The sequence below is a fragment of the Mustela nivalis genome (assembly GCF_964662115.1).
Source record: "Mustela nivalis genome assembly, chromosome: 6".
In the NCBI taxonomy this organism is placed as follows: domain Eukaryota; kingdom Metazoa; phylum Chordata; class Mammalia; order Carnivora; family Mustelidae; genus Mustela; species Mustela nivalis.
Window position 1 is genome coordinate 78,664,065 of NC_139025.1, and position 26,487 is coordinate 78,690,551.

A 26,487-nucleotide genomic window follows, 5' to 3' on the forward strand; every position below is an offset into this window, starting at 1 on the left:
TTATTTAAATATTTGGTATGTTTTGCCTTCCTTCTGATGGGATTTTGCTTTCAACGTCTATTAATAACCCCATATTTATATATCTGTTGGTGTAATTTGCCTCCAAAACATTTTGGGGGAATCAGGGTTTATAACTGATCATTAAAAATAGATATGCAGGGGCGCCTGGGTGGCTCAGTGGGTTAAGCCTCTGCCTTCGGCTCAGGACATGATCTCAGGGTCCTGGGATCGAGCCACAGGATCTCTGAGCAGAGAACAGAGAGCCTGCTTCCTCCTCTCTCTCTCTGTCTGCCTCTCTGCCTACTTGTGATCTCTATCTGTCAAATAAATAAATAAATAAAATCTTAAAAAAAAGATATGCAATTGCTAATAGACAGTATTGTAGTGAACTGAACTCTGTTATTTGTGCTGTAAATGGAGTAGCCACATTGTTAATAGGATAAAACTGGATTAGGAATACAGTCAAAGTTGGATTGTGGAGTTAATCCTCTATTATAACAAATCCTACTTTTAAGTTCTTATGACTTTACCACTTTCTCAAGTGGCCTTTTTTGTTGTTGTTGTTGTTGTTGTTGTTGAAATCATCGCTAGGTCGATTTATTCAGCCCTTCAGAGTGGAAGGGAGGGAGGAAAATTCCCTGTGTCCGCCACTCCTGGCCAGAGATGCCTTTTAGACAGCAATCAGGTTCCGAGTTAGGAGAGCTGCTCCATTAGACAAGTGATTTGGTTCAGTGTTTTGAAGGGTTGTGAATTCCTAGACCATCAGTCATACTTACATTCATATATAAGTATCCAAACACATCTAAGTCCAAATATAGAACAACCATTTTATGATGTTGGTGTTGGGAGACAGGATTTATGGAGACCCTATGGGCACATTATGTCTACTTTTAAGTTCGTGGTTTTGAACTGAAGCATAGGAATATCTCCATTAATCACAGGAACGTATTCCAGGGCCAGGGTTTTGTTTTGTTTTTCTGTTTCTTCTCCTTTTCCTCCTTCCTCTTCCTCTTTTGCTTCTTTCTTTCTTTCTTTCTTTCTTTCTTTCTTTCTTTCTTTCTTTCTTTCTTTCTTTCTTTCTTCTTCTTCTTTTTTTTTATAATCATATATTTTTATCCCCCGGGGTACAGGTCTGTGAATCGCCAGGTTTACACACTTCACAGCACTCACCATAGCACATACCCTCCCCAATGTCCATAGCCCCACCCCTCTTCTCCCAACCCCCCTCCCCCCAGCAACCCTCAGATTGTTTTGTAAGATTAAGAGTCACTTATGGTTTATCTCCCTCCCAATCCCATCTTGTTTCATTTATTCTTCTCCTACCCCCTTAACCCCCAATGTTGCATCTCCACTTCCTCATATCAGGGAGATCATATGATAGTTGTCTTTCTCCGCTTGACTTATTTTGCTAAGCATGATACCCTCTAGTTCCATCCACGTCGTCGCAAATGGCAAGATTTCATTTCTTTTGATGGCTGCATAGTATTCCATTGTGTATATATACCACATCTTCTTTATCCATCCATCTGTTGATGGACATCTAGGTTCTTTCCATAGTTTGGCTATTGTGGACATTGCTGCTATAAACATTCAGGTGCACGTGCCCCTTCGGATCACTACGTTTGTATCTTTAGGATAAATACCAAGTAGTGCAATTGCTGGGTCATAGGGTAGTTCTATTTTCAACATTTTGAGGAACCTCCATGCTGTTTTCCAGAGTGGTTGCACCAGCTTGCATTCCCACCAACAGTGTAGGAGGGTTCCCCTTTCTCCGCATCCTCGCCAGCATCTGTCATTCTTTCTCATCACCATTTTCTCCTCCTCTTTCACCTTTTTCATCATCATCATCACCACCTCATTTTCCTTTTTTTCTTTTTGTAAGCAACTTCAGAAGCTGAGCTATAAATAAAATAGGGGTAACAGGAATACCAAATAAGAGTTAAGACATTGAGAAAAATTAATTCTAAGTAAAATATTAGATTTTTACTTGGTAGTCTCAGGATGTTGGAAACGAAGAGTGGAGGTAAGGATTTTGTTAGGAGAGGATAGGAGAAAAAGGAAGTAGGAAGAGGGAATTAGGAGAAAGTTCCAGGGTGGAGAGTCTTATCAGCCAGGGATGTGGGCTGGACAGAACAGGTGCAAGGTTCTGACAGATACAAATGTCTATCCCCTCAGGTAACCTGTGGCCTTGACTAGCCTCTTAAGAGGACTGAAAGCTTTTGGAGGAGTCAGGGCATGAAAGAAAGACACTTGGATATCAGAAAAGATTCCTACAAAAACATTTAGAGGGATACATTGGAAGAAGGAGGTGAATCCAACATGTGTGATGAACCTGTGTATATGGTGCCGTGTAAAGTTTGGTGCATCCCCCTCTTCCCATGGTCCACCATTTCTCCTACCCATTGGTACTAATTTATAATGTTGTGTAATCAGACCCTAATAGGTTGGTGCCGTTGATGAATGACTCTTAAAGTCTCCTCTTACTTGAAAAAAATTTTTTGGCATATGTAATCATAACTCAGATCTTCCTTTATAGTCAGATGATCTGTCTTTACAAAAGTATTATAAATTAGCATTATAGTGGGATAGACTTCAGAAACTTACACATGCTAAAACCAAGGTCCAGAGAAAATTCATTAAAAAGTGCTCAAGGAACCTATTTTCTTCCACTGTGTAGAAGGTGAGCCACACAAAGTGACAAAAGACAATTTAAGTAGGATTGTTTTCTTGGGCACAAGATTACACCTCTTCTTTGTCTTTGTTTCTTAGAAAGGGTGACTGGTATCTCTCAGTTCTCACTTGTGCTTCAAATAAGCAAACTTCCTGTACCATGTGGGTGTGGATATTCGTCTTGTCCTTGTTTATTTGGCCTTATGTGGTGCCATCGTTCGCTCAGTGGTCAACCCCGATGGGAAGCTGGGCACTAGCTCTTCAGTGCTACCTTGATGTCGGTGGAAGCTTCCATATTAGGTATAGTTGAATTGGATGGGGCTTTCCAAGGGAGGGAGTTGCCAGTTAGAGTAGCAGAGAGGGGATGGGAGAATGAGAAGGGAGAATCTTCTCTGGGAGTCTGAAGAGTAACACCCACCACCACCATCATCGTTGCTGCACTCAGACTTGTAATCTTGTAATTGGCAATTAGAGTGTCATATGTCCAGGGATGGGCCATGGCAATTGTTCGTGTGGAAGCTCAGACTCTTGTAATTTCCTGACTCAGTTATCCAGACTACTAATTTACACATTTAGATTCCATGTAAGCATCATGCCAATGAAGAAAAAAATCTTAAATTTTTGTCTTTTCTTCTGTATCATCTACCTCAATAATTTTGCAAAACATCTGCCTAATCCAAATGACAACTATTTATTGAGCACTGTGTTTTAATTGGATCTGATGTTTAGCACCCAGAATGAACACCCCACCTCATGTCTCTTGATATGATTATATTCTTTCCAATGGTTCTAGGCAGAACTACATGTGGAGTATCTTTCTCTCCTTTTATGGATGGGGTTAATGTCCAAGGTGGTGTGGACACGTGCTTTAGAAGGAGGGACTTGATACGCAGTGTTCAAGCTGACAAATAGTTTTTAATCTTTCATGGGCTGCTGCTGCTTCACACCCCAGAGGTTAGGCCACTGACCTCAAGTTTGCAAATTTTATATCCCATTACCACCCTGTGAGCTCTGTACTCCCCAGGGCCACATAGCTGATGTTTTAGCTGGAATCTGAGAAAGTGTCTGAACATTTCCTGAAGAGTTGGCTAGGAGTGATTTGGCAGTTCAGCCGTAAAAACCCGGAGCGAGTGGCTGGGGTATACATTATAACGACCTCACATGGTTTCCTATTCGAGCCTGGCTGTGGGTAGCTGGGTACAGTGGTATTGCTTGTGAGACTATATTTTAGAGGACCGAGGAGTCATTTTCAATGAACACTAATAACCACTGGCCATGTTTTTGGGGAGACTTGGAAGTGTGGACACAGACATGTCTGGAGGCAAATCCTGGCTCCCCCACCTACTAGGAAGGAACCTCAGACAAGTGGTTTGACCTGTTTGACTGTCAGTTTCTCCACTTGTAAAATGAGATTATAATACTCACCTTTCTGGGTGGTTCTAAGATTCAAGGCGATAATGCATCTCAAGTTCCTAGTATAGTGCTTGATGATTTAGCTACGGTGATGAGGATGATTGGAATTCTGTTAGGGATAAAGGTAAAGAGGTGGTGGAGTCATACTAAGAGGCTGGATATTTGTGGCCAAAAGTTAGATAACCATTAGTATCTGGAGACCGAGGTCTCAACCTCCTCATTGATTATTTTCAGAAACAGAGGGAACAAACTTGAACTGCAAACATTTAAAAATGATTATTTTAATGGAAACTCCCTTTGTGGAGATCTGGTTATACCTAAAGACAATGTGCTGATAAGGCTTTCATTTTTAAATTTCCCCTTCCTTTAAATTGTGTTACCTTTACTGGGAAATAAACTTACTGAGTGCAATTCCTTATCCATACACCCCCATCAACTCCTCCAGAGAAGTTTGTATTATTTTACTGGTAGCTCTGGGAACAGGACTTTTCTCTTTCCTGCTGATCCCTTCTTTTGGTGCCACTCCTGTCACTGTGTCCATCACTGTGGCCAAAGAAATGGGGCACTTGTGTGGCCAGGCCTGAGTCATGTGGAATGGGTTTTAAGAAGTAGAGGGGTGTTAGATGGTTGGATACAGTATCTGCACCCAAACTATGGAAAGCTCCCTTTCCATAGACCCAGAACTCCTTCAACTCACTCTGTTATTACTGTTCCCTTTGGGCGCTTTGTGGGCAGGCCATCTTACGTGATTTGAGGCTAGGCTGACTGAGATTGGCCACCTCTGAGAAGAGCCATGGCATTTGCTCTCCAACTGAGCATTCCCTTCCTTTGGTTTCATGCCCTGCAGCAATGTAATGCTCATTCAGTACAAAGGATTCTTATTTGTCGTTATTTTTCTTCTGTGCCCAATTTCTCTTGAGAAACTGAAAATCTTATTTTTTCATTTTTATTGAATGATTCCTATTTTGATTCTAATGAAAGTTGACTTTTAAGAGGTATTCAGCTATTGAGCATCTGGGAAAGTGGAACAAAAACATACATTATCTTAATTTAGGCAGTGCTTAGGTAGAATTCGTATACCCTGCACCCTACCTAACAACCTCTTGTTAACTGATTGGCAATAAACCTAGGAAGTTGTGGTTGCTTCATGTTCATTCACAGGCTATAAAAATAAGACTGCCTTAAGTAAGGAATGGTTTAAATGGATAGTAGTTATTTTTCTGTTTGTCATTACAAATATTCCAATTACCTAATATCTCTCATCTCCCTGGGGTAAGTCACACTGTCACCAATACAATCAAAGTTTACAAAAAACCCAAAAATATAAAAACAAACAAACAACCAGGTAGTTTCTCTGCTCTGTTAACTTCTCAGGAAAGAAAGAAACCCCAAATAATGAAATAATTTTTTTTCTTTTTAAACTTTAAACTTTTGAAACCTTTTAGGAATCTTACAAGAACATACAAGCCATTTTTTCCTTTTTTTTTTTTTTTTTTTTGGTCAGCAGTTCTGACTCTGTGTAGACATTTTTGAGTATCTGAGAATTCTAAACGACAGACTCTAAAATACAGTTATTTTTCTTATTTTTTGAGAGAGAACACAAGAAGAGGAGAGAGGCAGAGGGGAGGGGGAGAGGGAGAGGGAGAGGGAGAAGCAGACTCCCTTCCCAGATCTCAGGACCCTGAAATCATGACATGGGCTGAAGGCAGACGCTTAACCCGCTGAGCCACCCAGGCGTCCCTAGGCAAAAGTCTAATTTGACCTTGGACTGATTCTCTGCTCATTTGCATTTGGATCCCCTCCTTAAAAATAGGATGTTTAACACACATCCTCACATTTTGAGGAGTCAGAAAACATACCAGGATTCTTTGCTAAATGATTTTCTCCTTCTGTTTCCTATTTCCAATGAGTATAAGAATTCTTCCATTTGTGAACAGAAAAGCCAACATTCAGCCCTTTGACGGATTGGATACAAATTATTTCCTTTTTCCCTCAACCTCGTCTTTTGTTAACTGATGGGTTTTTGTTAGTCATAAGGAAAGACAAGGTATGCTTATGAAAACGAATCATGCAGGTCAAAAAGCAGTGGTGATGCCCAAGGACTCCCATCCCCTGGGCTAACACGCTAAGTTATTTGCACAAGTGTGGTTAAGTCTTTTGTTTTTGGATTTCTTGTCTAATGAACGTTAACTTTCTTTAGTAGCTGCAGAGAAACATTTCAGTTAGTTCTTGCTCCTTGTTTTAGATGAGAATCATCGTGGGATTGACTGATATTATTTCCAAATGGGGATCCCCATCCCACTCAAGAATGTTGAGTTGCATAACAGATAAAAGTGGCTCTTCACCTCAATGAAAAAATAAACCTATGTGTGTTGTCATGGTGGCATTACAGGAGAGGGGGGTTATAACTAGACTGCCTGCTGCTGCAAAGTCGTTGCTTTAACTTTTTAATATGGGGAATTTCAAATATAGACAAAACTAGGGAGAATAATGCCGTGAAGCTCCAGCTTTAACCCTTACCAGTGAATGGTGAGTCTTATTTTAGCCACTTCTTTCCCCCACCGCAGATTATTTTGAAGTAAACCATGAAAGACTATTAAATTTGTTGTGAACATCTCAATACGTACCTCTAAAAGATAAGGACTCATCATTTCCTTTCTTAGAGGTTGAAGTTTTGTCCTGGGATTGAGATCCCACTGCTTAATTATAGCTTGCAACTCGAATACTGTCACACCTTTCCCAGAACTTAGAAAGTTTGGAAAGGACAGTGCTGGCATCACTCAGGCTGAAAGAGAAATCTTTTGGGTTGGATTTCAGGGAAGAGATGGGCTGGCAGTTGAAATGTGTGACCTTCTCTAGCTAATGGACAAAACTAGGGAAGCCTCTGAATTGTCATAGAGACCTGAAACTGGAGGGTTTTTTAGAACATCATATGGGTCACCCTGGTCTTTGTGCCACTCATTGTCTTCCCGAGCCAGAACAGAATGCCTACATGGTCTGAAGGTTCTCCTTGAACTGACTTTTAAAAGGACAAGTCACACCCATATTCAATTACATATGTAAAATATATTCCAGTGGCAGCTTTGAGTAGGTTTTGAATTGTCCACATCTTGAATCTCTACCTTGCTTTTCACTTCCCCACCCACAAAACACTGAACATATTAACAGCTGACTCATATTTTCACTAGAGGGAATGGGATAGAATACTCACCGCACAAAAGTCTATAGGAGTGAGTGTCTCTGAAATGTGTTCCTTTTACCATTGCTTTCTTTTTCCAATATCCTTTGGAAGATCTGTCTTAAAATGTTTGTTTCTGTAGACCCAAGAAAAGAAAACCAAAATACAAAAAATTAAGCATAAACTAGTTTATATAAATGAACACATTCTTGCTGGTATATTTATGGAAACATCTTTCTAATCTAAAAATCTCTAGTACTGACCTTGGAATGTTTTATTAATAAATTCTTTTTTGTTTTTAATTAGTGATTTATAACATGTTTCCTTTATGTGACCTTTGAGCAATTACTTCACTTCTCTGAATTTCAGTTTCCTCATCTGAAAATGGGCATAGCAATATATTTTCTTGATAGGATGTGGAAGAAGAGTCACATGATCACTTTGTAAATTATAAAGCTCTCTGAAAATTGCTAATTATTATTTTTAGTCTATAGTGTATCTTCATATGGACTAGATAAATTCCCAATTTCATAAAATTTCCTCAAATTTAAATTAACCTATTCTTGTTAAAAATTTTCTAGAGATCTAAATGCTTAGAGATAAATGCTTACAACTTTGCCTCAATTGCCAAGTTAAAAAAAAACTTGTCAAGTTCTTTGTCCCTAATATTGTGAATTGTTAATTTCAATGAAATAATATCTATGACTGCATGCTTTTAGCTGACTTCTTCTGACTTTTTAGAAACTTAAATTCTATCAATGATTTATTTTCTATTTCTTTGTTCCTTAGCAACAGTGTTGCTTCTGTTCTAATGAAAAAGTTTGGTAGATAAATGTTTTAAAAGACCCATTGCCTCTTGACTCCTATGAAATAAAGTTTGAGGCACAAGGTTTCTGAAACCTTAATAGCTGTAAAATGTTTCTAAGTGATTCATCTGAAACACGGAAGTATTTCACTCCTAGACCCCATGAATTCTCTTTATGGGTCTCTTACGTATTTGACTTTTCATTTTGAGTTTTTCAAATTAAAAAAAGCAGATGAAATGATATTGATCTCTTAGTAGTAATTATCTTTTCATTATTTTGTTATTTAATTTCTTATGAATATTTACCTTTTCAACAAATTAAATGTTCACTACTCTGACAGAATTCTCGCTCACTTTTCTCTTTGTTAGAGGTGTATATAAAACCTAAGCCTTCATTTATCATTTAAGATTCAGGTCTTGTGCTAGGGGCTGGATTGTAAAGATAAATCTGAATTTTCTATCTTTTTTTTTTTTTTAAAGATTTTATTTATTTGACAGACAGAGACCACAAGTAAGCAGAGAGGCAGGCAGAGAGAAAGGGGGAAGCAGGCTCCCTGCCGAGCAGAGTCCGATGAGGGTCTCAATCCCAGGACCCTGGGATCATGGCCTGAGCCAAAGGCAGAGGCTTTAACCCACTGAGCCACCCAGGCGCCCCTGAATTTTCTATCTTTAGAGAGCTCACATTGCAAAAGAGAGGGTAATTATTGGATTCCAGGGGGATCTGAACTGCTTGAGTAACTGGAGTATGAGATTGAGGCCACCAAATAGACTTCAAAACCGACCTGCTTCTTTGCTTCATCTGGAAGCCAGTCTTCCTGGAAATGGTTCACCGAACTCCTGGTCTGTGAACAGTCCAGGATCCTGATCTCATATTATAGCTGCTGGCGTGGAGGAACCTTCTGGTCTCTAAAGAAATCAGGTGTATTAAGGATTAGAATATCCAGTTACTCCCCAGCTGTTGTTGTTGTTATTTGAATACAGTTGACAGTGTTACACTAGTTTCAGATGTATACACAGTTTTTTAAAATCCCTGATTTATTGACCTACTGGATCTGCCCTGTTGGCCCTGATGGGTGGGGGATGGCCCTGGGCCTGGGGCTGGGCAAGCTCCAATCCCAGCTGCCCTCAGGACTGTGGCGTGGCCTGAGTTTAAGGTGTTCGGTTCTCACAGCTCACTGGCCAGCTTGCTTGTAGCTGCAGGGACCATGAGTTTGAGTAGCCAAGTTTCCTTCTGGTTGCCTGCCGTGGAATGTGTTTTCCCATAGAAACAACATTTTAGGTTGTGGTCAGGTTCCCAGACCAGTCCACAATAGCCTATTTAGCTGATAGAGACTGCTGTTTGCCTAGCCTAGGGACCAAACCACCACCTATTAACACTGTTTCTTTTGGAAAAGCTATTCCAAGTTTTAAATACCAATAGAGAAATGACATGTTGGAGCTCTACCTGTTTGTCCGATTGGGAGCTCCAGTCCTCGGAACTAGAGTTCGGAGTCTCTGTGCCCTACCAGTTCCTGAAGGACCTCATTCTTTCCCCTAAGCCTGACACCATTGGTTGGTTTTTCTGTCTTTCGTGGGGCTGCCAGGACATTATTATCTCCCTGGACAGAGTTCTTGGTTGAGAATTTCTGGGAAGTAGTGAGAATCATGGTTTTTTTTTCTGCTGGTGGTAAAGATGAGGGAAGGGAACAGTTGGAACTGAAGGAACAGTGAATTCCCCAGACACCATTCTGCCTTTTACCATGGTGAGTTCTAGATCACCTCTTTAGTTTGCTTGTTTGTGTTTCAGTCATTTCTACGATTTCATCTACCCTTTGGTGAAGTACAACATGGGTTTGGCTTGAGTAATGGAGCAACAGCCCAAAGCAAGTGTCGCCATAATCCCTGAACTCATAGGTAAAGTCAAGGGGTTGTTGAGTTCTGGGAAGCAGTTTTCTAGATGCACCATATGTGTTTTCATGGTGTCATAGGTCAAAACTTCTCAGATGTGGGTAAGATGTGAATTTGAAACAGGCTCAGTATTTGGTTTTGAGGCAATCCCTCCTCATCGTTACAGAGTCAAATAGTAAAGTTCCCACCTCAGAAACAAATCCATCTCTCCCCATGTGTAGGTGGGAACACACCTTTTATACAACCATCCAGGGGTTCGGTGATGCCAGCCGGGCAGACACAGTTCTCCCTCCCTTAGAGAGCAGTTGGTTCAGTGCAGACTATGACCGCATGTTAGTCCAGTCATTGCCTTTAGAAGCTTGGGAGCCACCTGGATGGTTTAGTGGCCAGTGCAGACTTCTGTGTTCTAGGCTTGTTTAATCCAGAGTTCCAAAAACAGAAAGTACTCAGTGCATCAGAAGGATTAGGACCTGCTGTACAGAGCAGCCCTTCTGGTCTTTGGGTTCAATGTCTAGTTTCTTTTTATAGTATACCCTGTAGCTTTAAACTCTTCCTTTTCTTCTCCTTGTCCTTCCTCTTCTTCCTCCTCCTTTCTTTTCTCCTCCTCCTCCTCCTAAGAAAACCACGCACTCATGTACGTACACTGTTCCAGTCACCTAGAAAAGATTCCAACAGGATTTAAATTGACTGCCAGTCTAAAATGACCTCCCAGATTTCGGGCAACTGTCTTTGCACTTTTCTCTTCCTTTAGTTGTTGGAGGTTGTGCATGTTTGTATGTGTGTGTGTGTGTGTCCCTGATATGGTGACCTAAATTCTGGGGCTTCTAAGTTCTTGGACTGTTGCTTTTGATCAACACAAAATTCCCACAAAAGCACAGTTTAGGGAGCATAGCACATGAAACTGTTGATGCAGCCCCATCTCCATTGTGCCTGTACTATGAGTTACGCCACTCAGCAGAGAGAAAAGTGATCCCCCAAGTAGGAGATCTTTCAACGCTTTCCTGTGAACTTCGTGACACTTGTCTTTAGGAATTGGCCACTTATGGCCACTGCCATCTCTGGCCTTGATCAGTTGCCACAACCTGTCATGGTGAAATGTCTACCAATTTGTGGCTGAAAACCTTTGTTTAGTTGCTTTGAGATTTTTGTTTTCTTTTGCCAAAGAAATGAACAGAATCATTTATGCATATATGAGTTTTGTCTGCATTGAGTATTGAAGGAAATATAGTGATCCCTGAATTATAAATATTGATAACTTCACTGATTGCAATAAACGATCAGCACATCAGCAAAATAACCAAGGTATGAAACCATTATACATGACTGTTTAACTAATGATAGCCTTTCAAACAGGTAGGAAATATTTTTCTTTTAAACAGATGAATTTGTAAGAAATAGTTTTATTAGACAGTTTCCATATTAGTGGCATTTGCAGGTAACCTATTTAGGACATCAAAGACATCGTATTAATCTTAATTGTGCTTTGTACTTAACTAAGGCATTCAGTCAATGTTGTCTTGCATGCTTCTAAATAAACTCCAGGATATTCTAGGCATGGCCAGACATCGTTTCTCTGCCTGGAGGACTACTAGTTTTGGAACAGAGTGGGTAGGGCCAGGTTTCAGGGGTGAGAATCTAGATATATAATTAATTTAAAAATAATTACAGTTTAGCATATGTAGGTTTTTGGGAGATATGTCTGGAATTGTGTTGGTGGGTTGAAAGGTGGTTGGAATTAATTGAGGAGGAGGTTTATCACTAGAGGGGGAAGTGAAATTATACATTAAAAAGGGAACATGGAAGAAGGCTCTGGACTTAGCATGTATGTCCTGGAGGAGAGGTGAATGCATGAGTGAGGGCTGAGATGTTGAGGGGAGGGAGTGGGACAGGAGGGTGGAAGTTGAAGGTGTAGGTGAAGATGAGGGTAGGCTGGTTAGGCCCACCTGGCAGAGATCTGAAGCTGATAGTGAGATGTTTCACATTTAGGAAGGGTGAGGGTCTATGTTTGGAAGTTAGGAGCATAGAACTAAGCATGGTAAACGTGCAAAAGATACATAGCTATATTGTTCTAATGAAATAGAGAGGAAAGAGAAAGACAGGAAAAAAGAACGTGATATCAGAGTAGCAGTGAAACACCAAGATTGAAGCAAAAGGTTTGCCTGAGGGTTGCTGGAAGGAGGTGGGTGAGGAATGGGCTAACTGGGTGATGGGCACTGAGTGTTTAGTGATGAGTCTCTGAATGCTACCCCTGAAACCAATTTTACTATATATGTTAACCAGAATTTAAATAAAAACTTGAAATAGAATAATGAACAAGGGGTTTGGTAATGGAATTAGAGAATTTAAGAGGAATTTCAACAGTGGGATGGATTGAAACTAATGGCTCCTCTTAGCAAGTGGGAAACAGCAACTCGTCGCTCAGAGAGGATTCTGCTGAGCCTGCCCTGGGTGATGGGAGAAAGTACCGCTGTTCTGGACTCCCAGCTCTCCAGGCTGACCTTGATGACTGTGTTTCACCTGCTGTATTGACATTCTTTGCATATTTGCCTGTCTTCTTCCAAGAGCAAAGACTGTGTCTCAATCACTATTAAAACCCGGAAGAGGGCGCCTGGGTGGCTCAGTGGGTTAAGCCGCTGCCTTCAGCTCGGGTCATGGTCTCGGAGTCCTGGGATCGAGTCCTGCATCGGGCTCTCTGCTCAGCAGAGAGCCTGCTTCCCTCTCTTTCTCTCTGCCTGCCTCTCCATCTACTTGTGATTTCTCTCTGTCAAATAAATAAATAAAATCTTTAAAAAAAAAAAAAAAAAAAAAAAAAGAAAACCCGGAAGAGTATATAGGTGCATGGTTACAGTATTATTATTTTACTTTTTAAGAAACTTTTCACTATAGAACAGTTTTAGATTTACAAAAAATCAGGAGGATAATTCTTCATGAAGTAGGTTGGAGAGGCTGGCTGGCTTATGCTTTCAAGAGTCCCAGCCAGTGTTGACCCAGACAACCCAGAAAGGAGTCCCTGGGTCTGCAGAGCCCCCATGGAAGCTTAAGGAGGCCGTAGAAGCCATTTTCATTACCAGGGTTTGAAGTTTCATTACTTGAGATGTTGTGACTGGCAGATGGGCTGGAATAGTCACATGTGGTATTCAAATCACTGCTAGTAGATGTGGCATCTGCCTTTAGCAAAAAGGGGCAGAATAACGGCACCTAAGTAAGGGGGGAGCTCTTGCAAAGTTATTGGAGTAGTAGATCCCCTCATCTGATAGTACTTGTTTTTTAAATTTTGTTTTTCTTTTACTTATTTTATTTTTTTTTCCTTTTTACCTGGATTAAAAAAATCTGTCAAAAAACTATTAAAGTCATGATGTATGGTTCACAATATATTTAGCTCATTTGTGTATTACAGTTTTTTCGTGATCGTTCACATTTTTTTTCTTTTTTTAAAGGTTTTTTTTACTTATTTATTTGACAGACAAAGATCACAAGTAGGAAGAGAGGCAGGGTCCCTGCTGAGCAGAGAGTCCAATGAGGGGCTCGATCCCAGGACCCTGGGATCATGACCTGAGCTGAAGGCAGAGGCTTTAATCCACTCAGCTACCCAGGTGTCCCTGATCGTTCACATTTTTTGACAGTGAAAATTATCATTTTTAAAAAGTGGAACAGTGGAATATTAAGATATTACCTTCAGGCAGGTTACATGGATAGTTGAGCACCCTTTATTTTGTGGGGGCATAGGCCTTTTGAAACCCCGCCACAGTTACACTTAAGAGGACTAAGTCATCATTCTTCCCCTGACAGCTCGGAAAAGCAGTCAACTCTTGCATGGAATAGGGTCAGCCTCATTAACCTTTACCTAATGCTTAGCATTTTTCTTACCCAAGGATTTAATCACCTCACATGCATATGAAATAAGAGTCCCCTGAACTTGTTTTTATTACCCCAGTCTTGTCTGAAAGGGAATTTGAACTTGGGATAGGAAGCAGAAAGGCTATCTTGCCTGTAAAAGAGGCCAGACTTGCAGAAGTGGATTCTGGCTAAGGAATGTGGACACACTGCAGACATCTTGCACAGAAGCCAATTCCTGCAGTGATGTGGTCAGACATGGCAAAGCACAGCTGTTTGTTCCGTGGAGAGGGGCTTTTGCTTAGCCCACAGAATCTCTGAGTGCTGTCTGAACTGGATCCGAATATTCAGCCTGCTGGGGCTCACCCATTCCCCAGAGAGACTGGAGGTAGGTTGTTGAAGAGCACTGTATGCAAAGCAATTGGTAATAGAAGTTCCAGATAAAGACTTAACAGTTAAAACAATGTAATATACAGCAGTGAAATGACTCTAAATGTATCCCCCTTCAGCGATTAGAACACAGGTAAAAACAATTTATGCTTTATTAGTGGTTTATTGATGGACATTTTGTGGCCCTTGTTACTCATACCCTCATGAATGTTATTGGGTGGAATACCGTCTTGCCCCCAATGCACTTCTGCCTTAACATAGGGGTTAAGAGTGTACTGTGGCGTCAGGCTTCCTGAGTTCAAATCCCCACTCTTTACTTCCAGACCGTGGGAACTTGCTGTTTTGTTTAACCTTCCTAAGCCATAATTTCCTTAATGTTAAAGACAATGATAATAGAACTTACCTCAAAGGGTTGCTATGAGGATGAAATAAAGTAATGTATCTTTAGCACTTAGCATAAAGTTCTTTTCTCTTTGAGTTTTACTTGTAATTCACCAAATGCTACTGCCACTTGCACAGAGCTTTAACTCTTAGCTGTTTTGGTGGTGGGTTGGTGGGGATGGCTGACCAAGTAACACGGAAAAGAAAGGTGAGAATGCTACGCTTTCGTTTACACACACAAAAATAACTTCATTAAAGATTTATCTTCTTTGTTAATGCTTTTTATGCTGAAACCTTAGAATAAAATCTTTTATAATGGAAATAATCCAACGTGTCTACTTTAGACTTTACATAGCCTTGTGCTTTCCAACTTAAATAAGACATTCCTTTATTTCTAGAATTAGAGCTGTTTTTCCTGTGTGTAAGTAGAAGAAATGCCACCCAGCTTGTTTGAATGAGTGCTGTTAGTTTGCAGTTCTCAAGACCAGAGTTTGCAGAGGAGAAATCTTACATCTTTCTACTATCTTGCATTAAGCCAAATAACCTAGTAGTATTTAGTGTGTTAAAGAATGAATGGCAATGAGATTAAAGCAGTCCTTGTTTGAGGAGGTTGGTTGAAACACTTGAAGTGAAATGATATATTACGTATTATAAAGGATAAAGTTATTAAACTCAAAAAAGATCAGAGAATACAAAAAAAATAAATCACAACTAGACATTATGTAGAATTTTAGTAATGCAGTGAAGTGAAAATGTCATAACTAATGAAATGAAACAGTGAATGAATGAAACTGTTCATAGAATGAAGCAGAAAGTACCCCATTTATGAGAGAAGATGTTAATACTTTTTAAAATTAACATATAATGTATTATTTGTTTCAGGGGTACAGGTCTGTGATTCATTGGTCTTAAGCAATTCACAGCACTCACCATAGCACATACCGTCCCCAATATCCATCACCCAGCCACCCCATCTTTCCTACCCACCTCCATTCCAGCAACCCTCAGTTTGTTTCCTGAGATTAGGAGTCTTATGGTTTGTCTCCCTTTTTGGTTTCATCTTGCTTCATTTTTCCCTCCCTTCCCCTATGGTCTTCTGCCTTATTTCTCAAATTCCTCATATCAGTGAGATTATATAATAATTGTCTTTCTCTGATAAATTTATTTTGCTTAGTGTAATACCCTGTATTTCCATCCACATTGTTGTAAATGGCAATATTTCATTTTTCTGATGGCTGTACAATATTCCACTGTGTGTATATCTACACATCTTCTTTATCCATTCATCTGTTGATGGACATCTAGGCTCTTTCCATAGTTTGACTATTGTGGACATTGCTGCTATGAACACTGGGGTACAGGTGTCCCTTCTTTTCACTACATCTCTATCTTCAGGGCAAATACCCCGTAATGCAATTGCTGGGTCATAGGGTAGCTCTGTTTTCATACTGTTTTTCAGAGTGGCATTCCCAGATGTTAATAATTTTTAAAGTAATTGCTTTAAATAAAAGAGGATGGTCAAAGTGTAACAATGCATATTTTTTTTTAAATGAGCTGATTTGAATGAGTATTAGGTGAGAATGCAAAAGATTTCTCTTCATTTTCCCAGATCCTCATCTCTTTTTTTTTTTTTTTAAGATTTTATTTATTTATTTGACAGAGAGAGATCACAGTAGGCAGAGAGGCAGGCAGAGAGAGAGAGGAGGAAGTAGGCTCCCTGCTGAACAGAGAGCCCAATGTGGGACTCGATCCCAGGACCCTGAGATCATGACCTGAGCCGAAGGTAGCGGCTTAACCCACTGAACCACCCAGGCGCCCCATCAGATCCTCATCTCTTGAGGCAACCAATTTTAACCATTGCTGGTTTTGGTTTTTCTCATGTTTATTTTCATGACACCATGCACTGTGCTTGTACCTCTATTTCTAGGTTTACACATTACCCATTGGCCCCTTGCCATGAAAGATGGAGCCGTAGCTCACTGAGACATCTATACCTTTTTTCTCTCTTTCCTTTCCCACTTTGTTTTGTAATCATAGCATGAATTTCAGTTATTCATTATTTTAAAACGTTATATAATATACTTAAACCTCTATTTCTTGGATCATCTACTTTATTTCTCTCCACACATGTCTTTCCCACTTGTTTCCTGATTTATGACAGCTATACCATTACTTTTACAGGTTCTGGTTTAAAACATTTACATTTTGTGTTGCAATCATTGTAAATCATAATGTCTTCCATGTTTTGTATGTAGATTGATTGTAAACATTGAAAAAACAATGAGGATGTTTATAGTACCGTGATATTTTTTTCGAACACCTTGGAAAATCTTTGGGGTATCTTGTTTTGTAGGATGAAATTTGATTCTGGACTCTTTTTCTTAGCGTTTTCACCATGTTATATGTGTTATTACTCCATAAATACACTCATTCTCGTCAGATAGTATGTCCTGATTTTTGTTTTGAAGACAGAGTTATTCTGACCACAGGACACCTACAAAGGCTCAGGGGTCCTCTGAAGCTATTCCAGGATTGGTTTGGGGTTGGACTGGAGCCAGTGGAGTTGTAATGAGCTGTTAGTGGGGAGGGTTTGAGGCGGTTGATTCTGGCTTGGATTATCATTTTCAATCTGGAGAACTAATATGGAGTTTAGAAGGTTCAGTTGCTCCCCCAACTCTAGCTCCCTATCCTAACTTATTGTCTCTGTCCCCTTTCCAAGATTCTGACTTGCCCCAGCAAGTTCTGGGTACCCTGAACTGAGTTTGGGGCACTACTTTGTCACAGGAGGGGCACAGGATTGAGAACTCCTGGCTTAAAATTTGTGATAAACTCTCTCTTCCTTAATCTTTTAGAGTTCCTTTGGTTGAGTCACTGTTGAAGGTCAGGAGGTGATGCTACATTGCGTTCATGTCCATTATTTCATCTGATAGACGGACACAAGTGATGTGGGACCGAGGCAGACATTGCATTATCCCGATACATAGAGACATAAACTAAGGCTCAGGGAGCCCCTCGGATCAGGCACATTGTAAGCCTCTATCCAGTCATTTTCTAGGTGGCTTTGGAGATACCGAGGACTGTTGGGTATGGATGGAGGGCCCTTTCCTGAGCTCCTTTAACTTTCTTCCTATTTCTCTCTTTGACCTTGGCATCAGTCAGTGGGAAGTATGCATTTTGCTCTGCAGTGTTCCAGGTCCTCTGCGGCCATGAGAGGAGCACAGGACAAGCCAAAAACCTTACCTTGGTCCCGTGTTCTGCTTCTCCTTGAAGTAGTGAGTTCAGAGGAGATGCAGGAAGCTTCTGTGCCATTACGCATGGTGGGCACAGACAGGGAGAACATGTAAGCACACCCCAACCAGAAGTACATTTTAGTGACACAGTTGTTCTTAAAGGTTTATTCTGATGGGACGGCAGGATTTATACCAGAGAGGCTTGGAATAGCTACTGTTTGTGAAATCAGTTGCAAAACATTTGATCTTATTCATCACTCCCTGAACTTGAGGAAGTAGCATCAAGGTTTAGTCTCTCTGATGTGGCATAGTGAAATGAATGGTTTCTTCTTCACGTGTTCAATCTTCTGCCTTAGATTCTGCTACAGAACCAGCTAGAGCCTTCCTTACCCAGTGGCTCCCTTAAATTGTTAAATATGGATCATTCGGATTCTGAACGGAGGCTTTGCTCCAAGAAACCTGATGAAATAGCTGTAAACAAGAAACCCAAAGTTACATGGACTTTATTTTCCTCTAACTGCCGGTATCAACTACTGTGTTTCCAAACTTTGGCTAAAGAAATATTTACATTTTTTGGCTTTTATTTTTTCTGACTAAGGTCAGAGTTTGGATTCCCGTAATTCTAGTGAAAGGAAGAATATGGTCACATTTTAGGGGTGAGTTGGGTAATTGAAAAAAACATATGTACAGCTTCAATGAGTAGAAATTTAGAACTTTATATGCAGATTTATGATGACCTTTCTTAACTAGATTGGTAGGAATTTTATTGTTTAAATTAGACTCATATAGCCCCATATATTTTTATATCTATGCCAAATGCAGTGATAGAATGCAATGAATTTGGTATCTCTGGTTCTTATTTTTCTGATGTATGCATAGATGATATTAAGGGATATCCTTATTAGTATCATTACATTAAGGAGTCCCAAACTACTAGGCTATTTTTGAGTCCCATGAGTTTACTTTTTTTTGGTCTGCAAAAATTCATCCTGTTCTTGTAACTCAGAGATGGTTTTTTTTTTTCCTTTTATCTGGGCGTGTGTGTGTGTGTGTGTGTGTTTTAAGTATGGAATTCTTGTGATTGGATTTTTTTTTTTTTTCCAGACCCAATGTCTGTGGCTCACGTTATAATGCTTACTGTTGTCCTGGATGGAAAACCTTACCTGGTGGAAATCAGTGTATTGTCCGTAAGTAAAGAGATGGTCTGTCATTCTTCCATGTTCTTTTGTTGTTTTGGTTGCATGGTGATTCTTAGTGCTTGTAACTTCTTATTACTTCTTGTAACTGCATACCATTAATATGTTTATAGCAGATCCTTCCAGCTCTCAGATTTTCCTACTTCCTCTGAATTCAGATCGGGAAATACACTAATTTGGTCAAACGACTGTTACACTTTAGTTCAGTGACTTCCTTTATAATATTTCTGTCTTCTAGGGAATAGAGCCACAGGGTTACTTTGCTTAAGGGTACACATGACCTGGATCCACAGACTATGTAATCATTTTGATGGGATTTTGGAAAAAAGGATACCGTTGCTGCTTTCCTTATTGAATCTCTAACTCTGTTGGCCTCCCACCAGCCTACTCAAACCTTGTATATTGAATCTGGAGGGTCGAGGCCAAAGACAGACCTAGCTTTTATAGAGGAAAGGGAGTGGATAGAGTATTAGATGCAGATGAGTGGAAAGTTGAGGAAAGAGTTCAAATGGTACCAGAAATTCCTCCACTGACTCTGTGGTCACAGCAAACCTCCATATTCTCATCATATCCCACAAATGTGGAGTGACAGACCACATGCCAGGAAAGGTGCTACTTAATGGAGGTACTCTGTCAAATTGGTTATGGCTTCTGTCTTTTATGAACTCTTACTGTCATCATACCTATGAAGTAATTTCCAGTTTTCAGAAAGCTCTGTCCGTGTGATGGGAAAATTTAGAGCTGAAAGGACATTGAAGAATTACTTCACTTTCTCTCTTGACCTAGAGTAGTCTGTGCAGAAGAATAGAATACTGCAGCCAGTGTTCTCTTGGTGACCTGAAAAAGTTAATCTCTTTCTCAGTTCTTGATTTTGACCAAAAGCATCTTCTTCATTTGGCACATCATGCTTTATTTAAGGATCAAAACCTAATCACTAAGAGAGGTATAGAATGGTATTTAGAGTTTTCTAAATGAACTTAACAAAATAACTCTCTACTGAGGTTCTATAGAATCTCTGAGAAATGCTGTCTTCTGGTATTTAAATAGGTATTTATAGGATCTTTTGACAGTTTGTTTCTAAATGGTTTTCAATTTCTATCCTACGCTTTTTTTTTTTTTGATGTTTGAATGCACTTTCTATCTAGTGTGATATTTTTAGCCTTGCACGTCTCATTTGCTGCTTGCATTTGAGAAAGGGATCATGCCTTTGAGTATAAAAAGTAGTGGCCTGCTAATATATATAAATCATTTACCATTTGAACTTTTTCTTCTGGCCACCAGCAAGCATTTGGTACCAGTACAGTAGTCTCTCCATGGCATGAAAGTGTTAATATTTCTCTGAAGGATAAACAGCTTCTTGACTACAGAATCAGTGCTCTTGTAATGTATTCCATACTTCTTCTCTCAGGCTGTTGATGTTATTGAGAATGGGACTTAAATGTAGGATAAAAGCTGCTCCGTAGATTATATGTTCCTGGTGGGCAGGTTCTGATGTAGAGAATTAGTCCTAACAGGGTTCAGGATTTTTTTTTTAAATTATTAAGCAGTAAGCTTATAATAAAATCAGCTTCCAAGAATCCTGCTAAAATTTTTATACCATTAAATGTTAAAATTAATATAAAAACAAAATGCTTATAGGTCTTTAAGTATGTTTAAGTGCAGGACTTCTGTTTGTGTTATTTTCTCTAAATAGGATGTCTTGGGCTTTTGATAGATCGGGGGCTGCATCGACTAAGCAGAGGTTGAGACCACGGATGGGGACTGGGGAGTTACTGCATTTTGCCTCCAGACCTTATTTAGTGCAACATATTTGTTTTGTGAATGCATAAACCTGAGACTGAGGGTCACATAAGTCGTGATAGCAAAACTAACAGGGAAGCTGAGAGTCCAGATTTCTTCATTGGAGGGTTGGGTTCCTGTAACGCACCACATTCTGAAGCCATGTACTAACACATCTCTGGCTTTATTCACAGCCATTTGCCGGCATTCCTGTGGGGATGGATTTTGTTCTAGGCCAAATATGTGCACTTGCCCATCTGGTCAGATATCTCCTTCCTGTGGCTCCCGATCCAGTGAGTATAACATGTTATTATATATAATATTATTTTATGTGGTTATGCCCCATTTTCTCCTAAATTTGCTTTTGGCTTTTCTCTTGCCTGCAATATATATATATATATATATATATATATTTTTTTTTTTTCTTTTTTTCACTAGAACATCTGCCTTCTCTGTTCAGCTCAGAATACTTGGACTGGCTCTCCTCAATCTGGTCTCCCATTTTCCTTCTTCACTCTTTACAGGGAAATTATCTATGGGACATAGTTACTATGAATATATAAAGATTATGACCTCCTTTGTAGGTATTGCCCTATTCATCTTTGTATCTCCAATGTAAACACCATATGAGATGCTCAGTGGAATGATTGTTTAATGAACATTTTTGGCTCAAGAAACGAGGCATTTTTCCTTGTACTGAAATCTGAGTCTGATTAAACACTTTTTAAAAACTAAAGACCCCTGCCTTTGCAAGAAGAAAATGTGAGAAGTCATTATGGTGGTTTGGGAAGTGATTTTTCATGAAACACAAGCCTATTTTCCCTCTCACAGTTTTACCACTTCATTCTGTGATACCAAATACATACCCACAGTTCATTCTCCAGAGCCTTTGCTTGCTTGTTCTATTGGTTTTTTAGTACTTTTCTCTTTGGGAGGGAGGGTGGTTATTCTTTAAGTATGTGTCCTCAACAATGAATTCGGGGAAATGCAGGGGCTGGGAAGAAGGTGAGTCATTATACATCATTAAAAACGTTGAAGCTCATGCCTGTAGAAACTGCCCCTCAACACCTTGACCATTACCAAAGTGAACAGTGAAGTTCCTTTTCCATTTCCCATTTCCAGTGAGGAAATGAGTTCCCCTTGTAGTGTGTTCCATTTCTGACAAGGTTTTCAAGAAAAGTACTACGGAATGAATGCATTCTCTTTTGTCTGTTGTAGGTAGAAAATTCAGTGTAGTCAAGGTTGTTTACCTATTAAGGGTCCTGATATTTAGTCATAGCTCTCCTGAGCTGATTAACTGGATAGGGCAAGTAGTCCTAATAGACCCTTTTGGTGTCTGCTCACATACCTTGGCATTCATGGTAACTCTGCCTCTGCAAGATTTTTCTGACAGGGAACGTGCCTGGTCTGCATCCAAGGCAAGCTGGAAGTGCTGGAGGACGGGTAACCCTAGAAACAACTACTAACTAGTGACAGACAGAGCATGTTGGATACGTGCCCTAGCTTCCTTGCCTCTCAGTTTGTAGAACTATGGAGTGTGTTTGGAACTGTGTCCTGGAGTTTCCTAGTGGACTGAGCCCCAGCTGCCCACAGTGGTAAAAGGCTTGATCATGGATTCATCATCTTGATCATCTTCCTTTCTCACCTCCTCACTTTCCTACCAGTGTTTCCTGAAGTTACTTCTAAAACAGACTACTTGCATTTAAATTACTATTTCAGAATCTGCTTATGGTGGAACCCAAATGCAGGCTACTGGTAAATACGGTCAGCTGTTGATGGGGATAGAAACTTCCCCGTGGGCCGGGAGTCGTTTGCTTATTGCACCAAGAATAGCATATTCTTATTTCATCTCAGCTTCGTTTTCAATGGCATCTTCCAAGCAACATGTAGGTTCCAAGCAGGTTCATTGTACAAATCAAGGGCACCTGAGCTGGAGGAAAACAGAAAGGTAGAGAAGTCAGTGGGTGGCCCTTCTGGGAGCCTGTGGGACATCTCTGTCTCCATCAGGCTGCCACGGAGAGCTGCCTAAGGGATGGGGAAGAAGTCTAGATACCAAGTTGGGAACAGACCCCATCACTCAGATTGGCCCTTGAGACAGCCAACAACAGAGTGCTCCTCTGGAGGGGATGGACTATAGCTGGATGATAAAACTGGGTATCCACCTGGGGAGGTCTTCAATACAATAGTGAGAGCTGCTGCTGATTTCTCTGTCAAGTAAAAACCATGGTGGGTATTATAGAGGGCTCGGATTGCATGGAGCACTGGGTGTGGTGAAAAAATAATGAATACTGTTTTTCTGAAAATAAATAAACTGAAAAAATTTAAAAAAAAGTATGTAGAAAAAAAAAAAAAAACCATGAGATGTAAAGATAGGATGTTAACAGTTGATCTGGTAGCTTTCAAGCTAACCTAGAGATGGCAGTATAGTGGTAGGTTCTGTGGGTCAGATTTAGGTTAAAGACTTATGTCAAAGACTTATGGGTGATGCTCTCTGAAGAGGTTTGGGTCCACCTACGGTACCTGGACCTTGGACCTGGGTAGCTTGTGGATAAGAGTGGGATGAGGGCGGCGATCTGGCATCATCAGGATCTTTGAGGCACTTGGAGCCTTTAAAATCATTGGCTTGGACTCTACCTGAATTAATATTGTCTAAACATCTTGCAAAATTAAAGATGGCAGAATATTTTAGATTCAGTGTAGTTGTGGTAATCAATTTATTTCTGATCTTTTGAAATATTATTCTAGGGAATAGCTGTGTTATCCTATAGAACTCTCTGGCCACGGTATGCTTGGCAATAAATATGGAGAGATCAGTTTTGATAACTTCCCTGCTAGTAAAAGGATAACACAGCAAAATATTTGCATTTACTACCAGTGGTTCTACCAAAAGGGGAGAAATTTAGATCATTTCACCAATATTTCTTATGAGAACTTTTATACTTGTTATGTGATAGGGATCCAGAGGCCTGGGAAAGTTGTGGAGCCTCTGAGGCCTTACTTTTTTCATTTGACAATGAAAAGAATAAAAGGAAGGATGTTCTTTCAGGCTGTTTTCTACTTTTGAGTGTCCTGGGACTCTGAGAATAGGCAATGATCTCTTAGTGGCCTGAAGCATAGATTGCATTTCCAGAAGGTCCAAACTGCCAGGCAGCAATTCCTTTGGGCACTAAGAAGACAAGGCTTCTCTTAACCTGTTGGAACTCTTGCCACTGGTCATGGGCATTGCACCAGGGCAAAAATGATTGGCTAGCCAGAGTCAGAAAAATGGGTTTTCTGAACTTTTTCTTTTTTCTTTTCTTGAGAGAGAGAAAGAGGGAGCACGTGAGCGGGCAGGGAGGAGGGGCAGCAGGAGAGGGAGAGAGAGAATTTTAAGCAGGTTCCACGTGGAACCCAACATGGGGCTCAATCTCACGACCTTGAGGTCATGACCTGAGCCCAAATCAAGAGTGGGATATTTAACTGACTGAGCCACCCAGGCGCCACCCCAGGTTTTCTGAACTTTAATTTCAAACCTATTTGTACTGTTCTCAAATCTTTCTGTCTCTGAGGCTGACAAAGGACCCTAAGCAATCCTAATTCTCATAATTAGGTCACAGTAGACCAATTCATGAATTTACTCAAACTCTTCTTTAAATTATACATATAATATAAAATATATTATCTTCTTTAATAATATGTATTATTATAAAACTTGTTTCCTAGGATGCCTGGGTGGCTCATTTGGTTAAAGCATCTGCCTTTGGCCCAGGTCAAGATCCCAGGGTCCTGGGATTATGTCCTGCATTGATTTCCTTGCTCAGCAGGGTGTCTTTGTCTCCCTCTGCCTGCCATTCCCTCCGCTTGTGCTTTCTTTCTCTGTCTCTCTCTGACAAATAAATAAAATATTAAAAAAAAGAAGCTGTTCCCTGAATTTTATATTTAAGAATTTATAGGTCAAATTCATACACATTCTGTTTTATTCTTTGTGCCTTTTCAAGGATTTTAAAAACTAAACTCTTTTTTGTTTTATAGATTCATAGATTCATATTGAGTTGTAAGAAATAAAACGGAGAGATCCTGGGTACCCTTCACCCAGTTTTCTCGTGTTAACTTCCTGTGAAACTATAGCACGATATCACTACCAGGATATTGACATTGATACAGTCAAGATACAGAAGAGGTCTACCACTGCAAGGATGCCTGCTGTTGCCCTTTTATAGTTTTTTGCCTCCTGTTCCTATGCTCTCTTTAATCCTGGCAGCCACTAATCTGTTCTGCAGTTCTATAGTTTTTTCATTTCTAGAATGTTATATAAATGGAATCACACTATAGGGAACTTTTTGGGATTGACTTTTTTCATTCAGCATAATTCCCTGGAGAGTCATCCACGTCATTTCATTATCAACTGTTTGTCCCCTTTTATTACTGAGTAGTGTTACTTGCTTTGGATGTATCATAGTTTGTTTAGCCATTCACCGGTTAAAGGACATCCAGATTTTCTCCAGTTTTTTGTTTTTTTTTTTTGTTACTGGAGCTGTTCTGAACATTCATGTACAGGTTTTTGGGTTTTTAAAAAATATTTTTATTTATTTCGAAAGAGAGAGAACATGAGCAGGGGAAGGGATAGAGGGAGAGAATTTCAAGCAGACTTCATGCTGAGTGTGGAGCCTGATGTGGGGCTTGATCCCACGACGCTGAGATCTTGACCTGAGCTGATAGATGCTTATTCGCAAATTGCTCCCCTTGTGCTTGCCAAGACAGTGGCAGGTTTGTAGAATCATTCCTAACCTCATGCATCCCAAAGGAAATGGTTACCTTAGCCCTGCATCTCTCTCATTCCCATAGCATGCTCAAATTGTTCTCTACTGGTTGGTCATTTTGTGAACTAATTTGTATTGGGCTATCCCCTAAAGGAAGTTTCTTATACTCTTCCTGGTGCCTGGCAAATAGAAGGCATTCAGTAAGTATTTATCGAATGACTGAAAGATTGACTGAATCTGGAAAAAAAAAACACACAACATTTATTTGGGATCCTATATAGATACAGGTAAATGGCAGCATTTTCTGCTCCTTCCAGAATGTTGAAACCCTTTGAGGCTGTCTTCTCATTTTCAAGGGGAAGCCCTCATTGGGTTTTAGAGTTCTCCGAGTTATCTGCATGTAGCAGCTTGGAAAGTGACACTTAGTTCCCTAGTGTTGTCAGTTTCTGGTAAACTCTTAACACCGACTGAGTTTAGGAATATATTCTGGCTTAAAGTATTTAGAGCATCTAAGAAATTCACAGCATCCTTATGGATTTAAGTGGAGCTTTGGCTTTTTCTAGAGATGGAGAACTTGGTCTTGTAATTGTTGGACATCTGGGATACTTGTTCAATTCAGTGTAAATTTAGAATACACATCAATGGCAGGACAAGATAAAAAAAAAAAACCAATTTATGTACATATACACTCCAAACTGTTCCTGCTGTAGTAAAGCTACACATCTAGTTCCTTTATTTCCCCACAGAAATCCTGAGTGATTGTTCTAAAGAAATGTGTTTCTCCCCTGAGCATCTGAGACTCACAAAGAATGTGAAGTTTCTTTGGCAGACATGTTTGTGGCAAAACAGATGGTTAAGATCCAATTATTTTTTATTAAGCATGATCCCCCAGCCCAAAGATTCATAGTTCGTTGGTTTATTGGGATCAGTGGACTAACTATGCTGTACTGTTTCACAAGTCTGACCAAGGAGTTTTATTTTTTAA

At 39.9% G+C, this 26,487-nt stretch overlaps 1 protein-coding gene across 1 annotated transcript in view; it reads left to right on the forward strand.

Annotated features, from left to right (window-relative positions):
* Positions 1-26,487, forward strand: part of FBN1 (fibrillin 1) — a 232,644-nt gene that overhangs the window by 9,098 nt on the left and 197,059 nt on the right. Inside the window, exons 2-3 of the mRNA XM_082734843.1 lie at positions 18,893-18,975; positions 20,958-21,056. Coding sequence (XP_082590969.1) covers positions 18,893-18,975; positions 20,958-21,056 — 182 coding nt within the window. The remainder of the gene's footprint in view (positions 1-18,892; positions 18,976-20,957; positions 21,057-26,487) is intronic.